At 43.2% G+C, this 14,764-nt stretch overlaps 1 protein-coding gene across 1 annotated transcript; it reads right to left on the reverse strand.

Annotated features, from left to right (window-relative positions):
- Positions 1-4,394: 4,394 nt before the first annotated feature.
- On the reverse strand, positions 4,395-14,387 carry cnn3a (calponin 3, acidic a). The gene is made up of 7 exons (XM_062479403.1): positions 14,137-14,387; positions 7,285-7,406; positions 6,845-6,911; positions 6,451-6,588; positions 6,193-6,309; positions 5,947-6,093; positions 4,395-5,581 (listed from the first exon to the last, which is right to left on the reverse strand). Exons 1-7 carry the CDS (start codon positions 14,191-14,193, stop codon positions 5,240-5,242), a joined length of 990 nt encoding a protein of 329 aa, XP_062335387.1. The 5' UTR covers positions 14,194-14,387; the 3' UTR covers positions 4,395-5,239.
- Between the last annotated feature and the right edge of the window lie 377 nt (positions 14,388-14,764).

Raw genomic sequence — 14,764 nt, forward strand, 5'->3', positions numbered from 1 at the left:
ACTAACTCAATAACTCTGCCCTGTCTCTTCAACCAGCCCGGGGTAACAACCCAGAGGGTCGGGTAATTCAATCCAGCAAAGCCCCTCTTACCTCCAGGAGCTGGGCTGGGATTGAGGGGGGGGGGTCTTTGCCTTGTTCTCCTCAGTGGTCAACCTACCGATCGACTGTTTGCTGTCTTACTATATTAGATTAGTTTTAGGAATTCACTCGATCAGATTGAAAACACCAGCCACGGTCTCTGCATGAGTTGAATACTCTGTCTCACTCTCTGCTGCCAGGCTCCTGAATGTGGCACTTCCAAGCTCGGGATGATTACGATCTACCGTGTAGTTTTTCTATCCTCAGGTTAGAAAATAATATGGGTTTTTGTGTTAATGCCACATGCATCGGGAGTCATATAACTGGTCGTGAAGAAGAACATTGAGACATACTCTACACTAAGTTTTTATAAACCCTTCCAAACACAACACACTCAAAGCTAAAGATTGGTCTCAATTTATTTATTTCAGCTCCAAATTAATATAATTATTGTTTCATTAGGTGGAGGTAGTGAGTTTGTGCGTCTGTGTGAGTGTGTGTCTGTGTGACAGTGTGCTTGTGTGTGTGTGTGTGTGCGTGTGTGTGTGTGTGACGAAGGAGGGGAGGAGGGAGAGGGAGGACTGTTGTTTTGGCTGGATTCTACTGGCAGCAACAAAGATGGATGCATTTGTACCTGGCTCTTTCTCACTATTTCACCAAAGCTTCCTGACGTGTCTATATCGATGGTCTTCTGCAAGTGGAGAGACTCCAACATGCACTTCTCCAGTGCTGTCTCTCGTAAACCATATTCCTTTCTTGTTAACAAAGTGGTCAACTTCACCTCTCATGTATTTCTTTTGCCTCGGTATACTCAGTACACCCGCATATCCAAACCGTCAGGCTCCCAAACTTTGGAAACCCTGGCTGTATTACTACAGCAGTCAGTCTCCATGTCAGTCATGTTTTTGTGGTCATGGTGATTTTTCGATAAGAGCTCCTTCCATACCTAACATACTAGACCTGCTGTGCAGTTTTGTATGTCAGGGGCCAGAGCAGTAACTCACTAATTGCTAGTAAAACAGAGGAAGTCTTACTTCTTGTTTTATTGCCTCAGATTGAACCTGAGGTATTCAGCATCTCATGGGAGAAATACTGGATCCATTGTTCGCGAGCGTGCCCGCTGTCACACATTCAGAACGTGGCGTTTGGTTCCTACAGAAACCAGATTCGCACTTTTGGTTTCACTGTGGTGAATGTTGCCTTGTCTCAACCCACTGCCAACGTGCGTGAGGAATTAGTCTTAATTGCGCACGGAGAAACAAGTCATTTGCCGATAATGGCATATGACTCTCATCCCGGGCCAGCTGGTTCATATTATCAGCCCACCACAGCGCCCTAGACGCTCGTCTTCTCCAACAAAGAGACTCAATGGGCCTCACGCATTCGCCAAGTCCTCCACATGACAGACGACACTCTGGGAGGTTATATAACGTAGTACCCTACTCTCATGACGCATCCAGAACAGGTTTTAACTCCTTGTCAGCGGGTCACCCTGCATATTCCCAGAGTGTTGGGAATGTGGGTGTTTATCTGTTAGTAGTTATCTAGTGGCATGTGAAAAAAGGATAGGGCTTGAAGCTCTCTCCAGCAGTAAGCTGTACTGTGTGTAGTCTCGCAATGTCCTCCACAGAACGTAAAAAGCCAAACAAACATTCGTTAGGCATTTTGTAATCCAGTTGTATAGCTGAACACTTTGTAGTAATTGGTTGACAGTTTCGATTAGTTATTGACAGCGTGCTCAGAGATGAAAACAGAAAAAAAAACAAGCACATGCAGCGCAGGTAAAGTTGTCAAGCTCATTAGCAAATTCAACTTGATGATTTGATGAGAAAAAGGTCTAAGTGAACACATTATCCAGTCCCAACCAATAATGCAGGCACCATTTAACCCATGACAAGGTCACAGACATTGCGAGGAACAGGGTGCAACTCACCTCCAACCGGTCTGAGAGGGAGAGGGCTGGAGCGTTCCTCCCAGAACTCCCTCTGGTTCTGGACCAGGGCCCAGCAGGGCCCGGCAGGGCCCGGTGTTCACTGGCAGGGGCCTTATCTCATGATGATCAGCAGCCTGTCCGCTGCAGGAAATCGACCCCCACCCCCGCCTCCATATGTCTGCCAGAAGCCCAATATATCCTACTTTTCTATCCCTAGCCCCCCCTCCCTCCCTCCCGCTACACACAGCACACACACACACAGATATTCTCCTATCCCAGCTGAGGTGCGTTGAGTTATGGCCCGAGGAGCAGCTAGCAAGAGCTATGGTCTAATAAACTCCAGACCTTGAGCCTGAAACTGTTTTCACAGCGGGGGCCCACGGATTCTGCCTCTATTGTCTTTGGAGGCAGACAGTACGCATCACGAGTCACTGGACCACAGCCTGACTCGATCACATTTCCTCCTCCAACCTGGGTGCTTGACAAACACAGAAAATATATCAGTTGACAAACACCTGTATAATTAGTTGATGTGTGGGGTTTATATTTAGCATGTTATTGTAATTCCTCTTTGAATGCTTGAGGTAACCTGAGATTAGATGTTTTTCAAGGTAGGCTGATGGTCTATGGAAACAATGACTGCTTTAATGAGAGCTGTGAAACGATTTTCCATACAGCTGTAACACCAGACCTGAGCAGGCTAGGCTACTAATCATAGTTTTATACCCGAGTTTGATGTTACCTTTTCACCCTATAGGTGAATTTCTGTTGGTTTGGTGTAGCCTTGTTTGTCAACACCACATAAAGAAATGTAATCAGGAGGGTCCCAACAACGCTTACTCAAACACTACTGGGCCATGGCTAGGCCTACTGAAACTCCACCAGCTATGTTTATCAAGAGCTTCAGTAAACAGTCTGCCTGTCACGGCTTTGACCCTGAGCGGGATCTACAGTAGAGTTGAGGTTGAAGGAGTATCTGTTTGTTACACTCCAGACCCGCTGGACTGGAATCTGTCTTCGCTTTAAAGGCCGTGCGCGGTTGCTGCGGTAACCGCCTTTTTGGACTCACTCTATAATTGAGTCTTTCGTTTTCTCCCCGGATTCCACAGCTCGCACAAAGCAGTGATTATTTCCAAGCAGCGGACTGCGGTAGGAAGGAGGGGAGGGGGGGTTGACAGCTTTTGAATGAATACCATGCCATTCTCATGAATCTCATTGGCTACACTCTGTCCTCAACCTTGCTAAACCCCACAATGGCCGAACCGGTGTTGACCGAATGTTTGTTTGATCGTCTCATTACAGGCCATATACTAACAATGAGAGTTCAGCAAAAATAACCGCGGCGCTACTGACACAGCGCTAATTTCAGTTGACAGCAATCAAAGATGAAGCCCTTACCGTGAACCAGAATGTAGCCCAGTCATTGACCCCAAATGAAATGTTTAGTTCATTCTCTAAACTTATACTCCAATGTCACGACTATGTTATGTTAATGATGCAAGTAACACAAGACGTGAGGCCATTCAAAGTCAGTCAAACTAGTTTTGCAGCTCTTGACATTCTTTCTAGATTGCGACCTTGAGTGAATTACCATGCCGCTGCAGACCCGGCCAACATAAACGTATGGCCTACCTCACGGACTCCGTCAACCGTCTGAAGGGAACGCTGTCTTCTCCATCCATACAGACGCACATGCTTTCGAAGCCTTTCTTCTGACTTTCATTCGGGGGAATGAAAGAGCAGCTGCGGTAATTCAATGCTCTACACAGTTTGATGTTCCAGATTGATCCATGGATGTTGGCTGAACTCATATCGACTCAACGGTTGTGTATGGGCCTATTTGCTTGCCTTGGAACCTCAAACTGTGACAGTTCAAGTTTGGACTGTGTCTGGATTATGAAAATCATCCCCATGAGGCAAAGTAGGTTCTGGGGGTCCTCCTTTTGGATGCTCAAGCATTTACAAACAACAGTAAGGTTTTTAATGATTTAAATGGTATCCTGAACTATGTGGGGCCCCATTCTTCTCTTTGCATAGGCCTACTCATTTTTCCCTTGAGGACCGTTTCTTCCACTTGGTCTGGTTTGACAGGAATGCGTTTCTAGAATGCAATGGGAGATCAAATTTACAGGGTTTCTCAAAACCTTGTTCGGTTAGCCTCAAAACTGAAGATTTTAGGACTGGCACGTTGACTTATGAATTCTGAGGTCTTCGCACCGACCACAGTTCAGCAACACACGGCCGTGTTACCAGGCAGAATTACGAGATGGAAAAACAATCTTTTAATTAAGGTTAATCATGTTTTTAAATAAACTGCAGATGTAATAAAATAATGCTTTCCAAGTAATGACAGAATGCAAGAGATTAGGAACTACAATTGGAGATGCTTGGAAAACCAAGGTATTCAAGGCTTTATTTATAACGTACAATTTCTTCTTAAAAAGAACCGTATAACAGGTGACTGGTTTATAATGAGAGATATGGCAATAAATACAGAGGATGGAAGGGAGGGGGGGGCGCTACAAGAACAGGAGGCAGGTCTTGACATGTCTAGCCCTATACAAATAGGCCTAAGCAGAATCCTGTTAACTCGTTTGGTCATCTACTTCATACAAATAGGCATTAGAATTAACTCACTCAAAAGGGAAAATAATCTGGTGTCAGTGATTCAAAACCTTTAAAAAAATGAAAAAAAGGCTGGTGAGATGAAAGTAATTGGTCCACACACTTCACCGACGTTCTGCATATATAAAAATATGTTTTGTTTTTTTTAAGGGTAGAAAATTTAAACGATAGTGAACCTTTAAGACTTGTAGGTAAGAATTCATTTAAAATGGGATACATTGTTGGGTAAAAACACATAAAAGTGGGGTTGTAGCATTGAGTAGATGCTACAAAGTTGGTCAAAAATTAATCTCTACTTCACAGTGTACCATACTTCAAAAACACTTAAAACAGTAGATTTTAAAAAAAGGAATGTTCTCAAACAAAAACCAAGATCATTCTCCAACATAATCTCACCCGTTCTATGATTAACTACAACCCATGAAACCATTGGCGATCAAATCGAAGAGTTAGGGAGGTGAAGGAGCAATGTAACATTTCTCTTTTTACGCATCAATAAAACAAAAAAGGATAGCGAGGATAGCAAAAGACTTGCTCTGTTGTTTTTCCAGATAAAAATAAAACAAGTTAATACTGCTCCGACTAGCGAATCGACCCTGGCACTAGTAGTCGATGCCTTGGTCGTTGTAATGGGTGCTGTAGTCGTCCTGGTAACTGCCTTGGTACTCCTCTTCCTGGATCTCGGCCTGATAGTCACTGTCGCTGATCTCGGAGCCATTGGGGCCCGTGCCCTGGCTACCGTTGGCGTGGATGACGGGCTCTGTCGGGGTGGCACAGTACTTGGGGTCGTACACCTGGCGGCCCAGGCCGTACACGCTCATGCCCTTCTGGGACGCCACCTTGTTGGTGCCCATCTGGAGGGAGATGGTGGAGTTATCCACTGACTGCCCGGCTGCCTTCTGGTCAAAGATGTCCCGACGGGTGCCCGGGGCTGACATGCCAGCCTGGAGGGCAGGAGGGAACAAGGGAGAGGGAAGGAGGAAGGGATAGAAGAAGGATGGGAGGGAGAGAAGGATGATGGGAAGGAGGGAGGGAGAGGACGAGAGCTTACATTTAGAGGTCTTGTGAGGAACAGAGACACAACGTGTCACGTGCCCCAGCATCAGTCAAGTTTAAATTGTAGAGAAAAACGTGACCAAGATTTCAAAAATGTTACTAGAAATATCCCAAGAAACGCAAACAAAAACAGCTCCAAACATCGCTCGTTTTCCCAACTTCACTCTCGATGAAGCCGTTTACTGACTGGCTATGGACATCAAACAGGACACTGCCTCTACACGACTGTTGACCTCATCGGTTTTTAGTCTACCTGGCTGGCTCCTTTGTTGGTTCCCATTTGAAGACTGATGGTGGTCTGGTCGTAGGGCTTGTCTGTCTGGGTCTTTGGGTCGTAAAGATGTCTCCTAGTCCCGTAAGCAGTCATACCAGCCTGGCTTGCACACTTGTTGGTCCCCATCTGAATGAAAACACAGCCATTACCACAACTCCCTCCTACAAGAGTGTTTTTTTTTTTATGATGATGGTGACTGCTGGGACCATCGTTGTCATGCATTACCTGTAGTCCAATCACACACTGGCCAGCTTTAATCTTATCGTCATCAAAGTGCCGCGTCTGCTTGTCTGCGTATTTGACCCCGATGTCGATCTTTGAGTCCATGCCTTTGGTCTTGCCCTGTGAAGTGGGAGAAAACTTGAAACATTCTAAACGGAGAACCATTACGACCACCCATAGCAGGGCGTTTTTTTTTAATTCACCGTTTCATCCAAAGACTACAAGTACCAGAATCATTGAAACGTGAGGCGGCCTACTCACCATGCTGGCCAGGGCGAGCAGTGTGGTCTGGACTTGAGTCATGTTCCCACTTTCAAACAGGTCATTGGCCTCAAAGATGTCATTTGGCTTCAGGCCAAAGGCCAGGATAGCTTTGATGAAATTCCCCAGATTTTCCAACTGGAAGAAAAAGAGAGAGGTGGGGATTGGAGTCCGTCCACCAGGAAGTCCAAACGTAACGCAATAAAAGGCAGTGTTGTTGGTGAGAGAGAGCCACATGAATAACCCTACTTATTCTCATGGCTTGACAGGCTGCAGCAGGAAATGAATGAGGAGGCTCATTTGGAGTTCTTTGTGCTTTCTATTGAGATGGATATTATAGCCCCGGAAGGGTGTGAACACCTCTCCCTGGGTTGGTGTCAGAGATCCGTTTTACCTTGTGCCAATTCAGCTGTGACTGGTTGATCTTCCTTATTGACCCCGGCTGCAGTTTGTTAATCAGCCTACGAGAGAGAGACAGTGTGATCAAGTACACTGCACCACAAATGAATACGTAAAAAGAATGTAATCATCCAGCCTTTCCATTTACATCTGAACCCTGCAAAATAAACAAATACACACGCGTATATAAACACACAGAGAATTTTTCTAGGGGTGTTCCCCTTCTCTTTCTGGTCACTTTCGTTTTCTCATAACAGGCAGAGACAGGAATAACTATCATGTTCAAAGTCTTCATCAGCATTTACAGCACACTTGCAGAGCTCAGCATGTAGTGTGCACGCACACACACACACACACACACACACACACACACACACACACACACACCTCTGCAATATCAAGGTCAGTCTCCTGGGAACACAGACACACACTTACTCGCACAGAATGACTCCGTCCTTCAGGCCCTTCTGGAAGCTGTCTCCGATAGCCATCCCCGTCACCTCTTCTATCCAGAACCTCAGCTCCTCCTCCTTCTGCATGTCATACTTCTGAGCGATCTGAGAACATACCGGAACATCCGTCAAACTCCACCCGAAACCAGAGGTGTAGGTTTGTTTTCAAATGTGGGTGGGACAACTTATTTATTTTTTAATAAACTGAGGATGCGACCATTAAATATAATTCATATTTAGTATATAAAGTGTGTTTGTGTGGGGGGGGGATTTGCCACATTTCCATTGTTGTGAGTCTCCTTTGATCTACATCGGCAGCATAGTTTAACTTAATATCCTCAGGATGGTTTCCAACCAGTTATACAAGGTAGGCCTTAGCTGTCAGTAACAGGGTTTCAATCACCTAGTAATTCATGGATCAGAAAAGTTAGTTAAAACAAAGAGTCGGAGAGATCAAAACGTTGACTCTCACATGGGGATGAACAGTCTTGAACAGACTGACGGCTGTGCCTTTGGATTTCTTCAATGTCCCGCGGGTTGCATGCCCTTTGTGCCTCCTGTGATGAGAACTGGCCACAGCAATCCAATAACAAACTTCCCCTTTGGTGAGTCAACCTTCATATTCCCACATAGCTTTGAATTAGTCTACCGTGTGAGATAGTCACAGGAACAACTGGGGTTCCTCAGGGAACACACTCAAACAGGGGACAGACTCAAAAACTCTTCAGCGATGAAACAATTACAGCAGTCAAAGACAACCATGCAGAGCAAGCAGTCGTGGCCTTTGAACTTTACATCTTCTACCCCTACTAAGTAAGGGCTTTAGATGATTTGATTGTCTTTGTAGAGATCTTTATGCTGTAGGACTGTAGTTTACTGTTCATAAACTTAAGAGACCCAGACATTACAGGAGCAGTTCTCCAGAAAGGCTATACTGCCCGAAGCGGGATAATCTTTTCCTAGAACACATAAACCAGCAGAGTACAGTACAGTTCCAGTTATCAGTGATACAGTTGTTAAACAGATCTATTCTTGTCTGGCAAACGACAACAAGGGCAGCCTATGTCTTCAGGGTCAGTGATGTACTGCAGATGTGATACTCCCTACCTCATGGAGACGCTAAGTGGAAGCAGGTGTGAATATGAAGCTGTCTGAGCATCATGTTAGATTGTGTCCACATTCTTTGGCCTATTCCTATTCATGACCTGCAAGATCCTTGGTCAAATACAGGAAGTTAGACACCTTTAAAATCACAGCCCAATCCTGTCGACAGGCTTCTGTTTCTACGGTGACCTGGTTGTAGACAGCACGGCCTTGGAAATGTTAAATGGAGTAAGAAATGTCTTATTGTGTCATATTACCACATATTATTTATGTGATGGTCTTAAAACAAAACGCCTGCCATGCCATGCGTTGTAAGTGAGAAAGGTGTCTCAATACACACTTCAACATTGATTGCTCTAAGCCTACACAAGAAGACACAGTAACGCTGTCTTATAAAACGACACAACATCCTCTGCATGGACACCAAATGGTCTTGCACAATATTACTAATCTTTCCCCCCCCCCTCTCCCCTATGCTTGTCAGAGGATGCTGTATATCTCACGTGTGACTGGCGATTAAGCAGCTGTGGATGGCCGTTAGCTCATCCACTGTAAACAGCACTGCAGAACAGGCCAAGCAGTGTAAACACGGCATCTTTCACAACCATCACAGACACCCGTTCTCATCCACAGTGGAACAAACTCAACTCTATTGCCTACTCTGTCAGGAAGGGAAGATCCTTAACATCTGGCCTCTAACTCTTGTCACTACAGTCCACTCTGTTTGGCTGTTTCATAACCCTGTTAAATGTGGCCTAGTTTCTTAGTCAATATATTAGCCACGTAGCATTAAGTATTGTACTGACCGGGTGACTAGGCCCACTCATAAAGAAACACACATGGGTAATGACAGCGCTTCAGAGCCTCAATGCGAGACTAAAAGCTCAAGGCCCATAAAGATGTAGTCTACTACTATTCCCTTTTCAGCGAAGAAGGGCTTGTCTTAGTTTAAAGGGAGTCAAATCACACACCCCCACACTAAAGCCTGTCAGCTGGAATGTAAAGGCAGAGTCACCAGTAAAAGGGTCCCTCTGAAGGAGTGTGTCCATTTCTCTCTGTGCAATTTGAGGTCAGGATCCATGTGGGTTTTCACAGACAAAAGGACAAATCTTCCAAACAGCCCTCATCTTGTAAATAAGGAAAAAAAAACATGTTGTTTGGGATCCAAATGATGACAACGGAAGTTCTGGGTGAACTTCTTCATGCGTAGCGGCAAGCTTGAAAAGCACTATCATTTAGGAATTAATCAGAGGCCTCTTCTGCAGCTACTGCAAGAGACCTTCAGCTGTGAGAAACCACCCTTGCAGAAAACCTTCGGCTGATTAGAGAGGAGAGATTTTGCTCGCTCTCCTCACCTCTCCCGGCAGTGATTCAGGGAAGACTGCCAAGTGCTGTCCCGGAAAGGGATCCAGTTCTCCTCCTCTTCGTGAAGTTGTTAAAGTGAGCTTCAGGAGGAAAAATCTGGAAAGCAATGGATAAGTAAACCCCAGTGGAATTAAACCCCAGACAATCCCCTCCCCAGAACAAACTTAAACACATCTGGACAAAAGGCGTTTGAGAGAACAGGGCTTAAAGTGTAACTACATTCGAAGCTAAACTACACAACTGTCCTGAGGCACATTTTCAAATCAATACCACATGAAGAATGCAGTATCCTTTCAAGTTTCCCCATTTTAAAAAACAAACCAAAAGAAGTTGTATTTAGCACCATAAGTTATGTTGGCTTCATGTGTAAGACAATGTCCCTGAAGCAACCTCTTGAAACTGGATCAACATATTAAACTGACTGTTGGAACAAAATCCAACTCTCATGTCGATGAACCATTTGCTCAATCATACACATGACCAGGTATTGAACCAAACCTGAACAAATATTCCAGCTGGTACTCATTAATATTTAACTACCCGTTAGTCCTGAACAAACCACAACGTGAATTAAGTGACCAATGGTAAAGGCTAATGTATTTTTAACAAGGAATATCGAGTTATATCTTATCTCGAGTAAGATTTGGCATTAAAACAAAACTAAATTTGAAAGAGGAGGTCGAAATGAAGATCCCTCTACGAAATTTAAATGATCAACCAAATTAGACACACTGTAATAAAGGATGAAAACAACCTTTCCTGTTCATCCAAACCTGGCAAACCGTGGCATTGCCATGACGACGCGCTGTGGCGTAACCAGGGGAAAATACCCACAGTCAGGACATTGCAGAGTAACATTACAACCCTCCCCACCCCTCATCCGTGAGAGCATGGCAGTAAAAACAACAGCAAAATCTCCACTTCAGATACCTGTGGTTACGGCTATGACCACCTCTGGGTCTACCCTTGTTCTGGTCGACCCACAGTCCACCAGTGGCCTGTTCCATAAAGCGAGTTTTGCCGAATAAACAAGGCTTATGGGAGTTACTTTCCCTGACACAAGCCTGTCTTATTTGATAAATATTCTTTAAGGAACAGGCCCCAGCACTACGACATGTCCTGCTTTCCATCAACAAGAGAATCACAGGACAGGAGGGGAGATATGAACAGTCCCAGTCATCACCAGCAAAGTATCAGAAGCTATCTGCAAAACAGCCACTAACCTTTCAGCAGGGAAATGTCCTCATTTAAGCATAGAAAGGACAACATCCAGACTGATTCAACTGAACACATTTCTATAATTTGTTTTAATAATACAAAGGTTGGACAAAATCAATTAAACAAGGCAACACATTAGTAGTTTGGTTGAAAACCACCAGGACTAAATGTTGTATTGGGTTATGCCTGGTTGGACCGCAAAAACCAAAATGACCAGCATTTAAATCTCGAGGTGACAGACCTTTTACATCCCGTTATCTGGGTCCATGGAATCTATTATTTACTACACAATTCATATCTCAAAAAAGGGAGATCATTAGGTTAACCTAAAATAAATTAAGGAGTTTCCTACTGTTCCATTTATGAACTGAAAACACTGCACCAATACACCAGAGACAAACACAATTACACTTGTATTTTTTAATTCTTAAAAAAAAAATATATATATATATATATATATATATATATATATATCAGCCATCGACTCACCCACCAAAGACAAACCACTCGGTAATGGTGACAAACTAAACAAGTCTAATTAATTAGGCCTAATATGGTGGCTCCATCTCTTTCTGAAACTGACTTAGGTCAATTTTCTAACGACACAGGGTCAAAGCAATTTGGGAGAAAATTCAATTTGAAACAAGGTTTGAAATACAATAATATAATTCCAGTTAGTAATTATTGGGGCTATATCCATTACAGGTGCTCATGATTGACTAATACTTGTGGATTTCTCTAAATCTTCCATCCAATGCTAAAGCAAGAAGATATAATTCCTATGAGCAGTCAGTTTGAGAGTATTTGAATGCAGTCATGGCATTCTGAATCAACACTTTCAGGCCAAACAAGACACTAGATCCAGCTACGCATCTAGCAATACTAGAAGAGGAAACAAACCTAATTAAATGAATGAGTAATCTTACAGTACATGACCTGTACTGTCCTGATGAAAAGATATGATTTGAGGCTCAGGGTGAATCCTGTCTTTGGTGTAAACATCAGAGAAGTTACGGACAAGGAAATGCATCAGTCAAACATTTAGCAACACCAACGTGAAACTGGCACCCAAGAATCCGATCTGACTGGAATGTCTGTGTTTCACACACATCTACAGGTGTAAACATTCTGCTGTTCCTTGGAATCCAATGCAACCAACTTCAACTTGGCCAAAATGGACGAATAGATCATGTTAGGAAACAGTCAAGAGTGCAGATGACTTGACAGTTTCTGGTCATCTTAAAGTGGTTAACAAGTATCTACATCTGAAAGGAAGCTGCTTTCCATTACTCTTGTCAGAAACCACTGAATTTATAATCATCAGGCTGCCAATACAGCCTGTGGCTTGGCAATCATTCTGGAAAATAGCTGAGAGCACACAAACATTGGAAGCAGAGCTAATATTTGAATTTTTCATATTTCTGTGGCTCAGTGCAGAACAAGCAGATCAGTCTGACCTCGCTATGGCATATTACCTCACAGAGGCCTTCTCATACTAAAACCGTGAGGAAAAATACAAAAGTAAACGAGAACCTTTCAAACAGGACTGGAACAGCAACAAGAACAGGAGATATGACCCACTAACTTCACAGCTTGAATCACTGACTGACAGGACTTGAGAGCAAACCATCAGTTCTCTGAGGACAGACTGGGTTGCCCAACTGCAGACAAAAAGGCGAAATGGCTACATTTGAACTATCCATGACTGGATACGTGTGGACTAGAGGAAAGAAATGGTCTGAAATCTCGTGAAGGAGACCTGGTATGGATGGAAAGCAGGGAGAAAGGGAGGGTATGCTCCAGGTGTCAGGGACACACAGACCTCTGGAGGGGGGGGGGGGGGGACTTACATTGAGAATTCTAGGCATCTCTGCTATGCAGTTTGGAACAGCATGGTGCAAATGTCACACATTCAATAAATCTGCCACATGTTTTAACTTCAATTTCCTGAATATCTTGACAAATTCAGTTCAGAGACTTATTGTCACAGGAGTCCTGTTGTTAAAAGTGACAAACGTCAAATGAAAGGTGAATGTTTAAAAATGCCTATACCATAAAAAAAAATCCATCAAAACACCTTTAACTGATGACAAGTTTTATGGTTTTCATTTGACCAATTTGTTTATAAATTCTAAGTGAGACTGGGCATTGTAAACAACAACAACAAACTGTAAACAAGGCATGACGTCAATTGCTAATTTGGGGTAAAACGCTATGCGGTCACTGGTCACAGACCATTTAAAATTATCCTGGCAGCAAACTTTTTTTCAAATGGGCAGCAATGATCTCATGAGTTTCCATCGAAGGGGAGTCCGTTTAGAGCCGATGATAACCTTATCACGTTGTCTCCCCAAACCCACCCAGAAAGGTGTTTGTATTTTGCTTCCAACCACATCCACGTTTTTTTCAAGAACGTCTGTACAGTTTTGTTGCATACAGGCATTTACCTTTTAAACTTTCAAACATGCTTGCTGTTGATTCGACGCAATGGACATTCATCTTTCCTCAATAAAGCCAAAATCTAAAAGTGTGGGACAAGCGTCCTCAAGCGGGCTCCTCCCAGCTGTACGAACAATGGGTTGGACTTGGCTTTCATTTAATCTACTTTTTCCTTTCTCTTCAGAATATTATAGAATACAATAATCTAAAACTATGAACATAACAACATCTGCGTCGTTTATTTGACTTTGAATCGCGCGTTTCATTGCAGTTCTCAACCTATCTGCTAGAAAAAAGTCCGTCTCCGGACTTGGCTGCAGCCTACAAATTGTGTTTTAAAGGAGTGTAGCCTATATAGTTAATCAGAACAAAAGTTTGAGGAATAGTAAAAACAACATCTGCGTCTCTTCAAGTTTAGAAAAAAACTTTAGGAGTGGGCAATTTAACGAAATATCATAAGTCTTTCAAGAAATTGCCAATAGAGAAACCTGGACAGAATCACATCTGATGTGACACCGAATAGCCCATATACTTCGCCTTGTACAGTCTTAACTAATTTGCAACATTAAACCAAACACAAATCAAACTGCTCTCACAACAATGAACTTGATTGCTGCTCGCAATTAACTTGGATGTGATTGATAGTGTACATTATACATGTTTAACAATAAAAACAACACATTCTTAAACAATGGGCTAGTATACTCACTTTACTTTTCACCTCAGCCGATAATCCGTAGGCAGGTCCCTTATTGAATTGAGTCATTTTGCGTTTTCAAATTAAAACCAGTCAATCCAAATGAAGCTACAGTGTAGCAAAAATAAATCCTGAGTAAGATTGTTTCAGACAAGTTTTCTGTATGGTTCCTATTCAGACAGTCCAAATGGGAGTTAAAATCCGTGCGTGTGTGTGAGAGAAGGTACGAGAGGGCAGTGGCGATGCGAGCTCGGAAACTTCTCGCTTCACTTCCCAATTTTTGTGCAGAAAAAAAAATGCAAGACGATTGAGCCTTTTGAACCAATCAGAAGCGCCGGTTTCACATTCCCTGTCTCCATTCTCCCCTTTATGACTAAATCTGGACTATAGTTAAATAAATTATTACAACACCCATCTGGTATTTAATTCATTATATTTAAGAGTAAAAAAAATCACGACTACATTAATATCAGCAGAGAATGCAGACAGGTTGAACTCCTGTTTATGACTCTGAATGAATCAGAACTGGGCCATGTGCTAAGTATTTTATAGGTGTAATAAATTGGTCCGTGAATATGATGCACACACTAAATGTGCAGTCCGCAGTGGTGTCTATTGTCTCCTTGGCCCCCAATCCCAT

The sequence above is a fragment of the Osmerus eperlanus genome, chromosome 15 (assembly GCF_963692335.1).
Source record: "Osmerus eperlanus chromosome 15, fOsmEpe2.1, whole genome shotgun sequence".
Lineage (NCBI taxonomy): Eukaryota > Metazoa > Chordata > Actinopteri > Osmeriformes > Osmeridae > Osmerus > Osmerus eperlanus.

What these genes read in the sequence shown, in the direction of transcription:
- cnn3a (XM_062479403.1), bottom strand. Translation starts at nt 14,193, where the DNA reads ATGACTCAATTCAATAAGGGACCTGCCTACGGATTATCGGCTGAGGTG. An exon ending in TGCTCGCCCTGGCCAGCATG is followed by an intron (nt 6,310 to 6,450) that starts GTGAGTAGGCCG and finishes CCCACTTCACAG; the next exon opens with GGCAAGACCAAAGGCATGGA. An exon ending in CCAACAAAGGAGCCAGCCAG is followed by an intron (nt 5,582 to 5,946) that starts GTAGACTAAAAA and finishes CCTGCCCTCCAG; the next exon opens with GCTGGCATGTCAGCCCCGGG.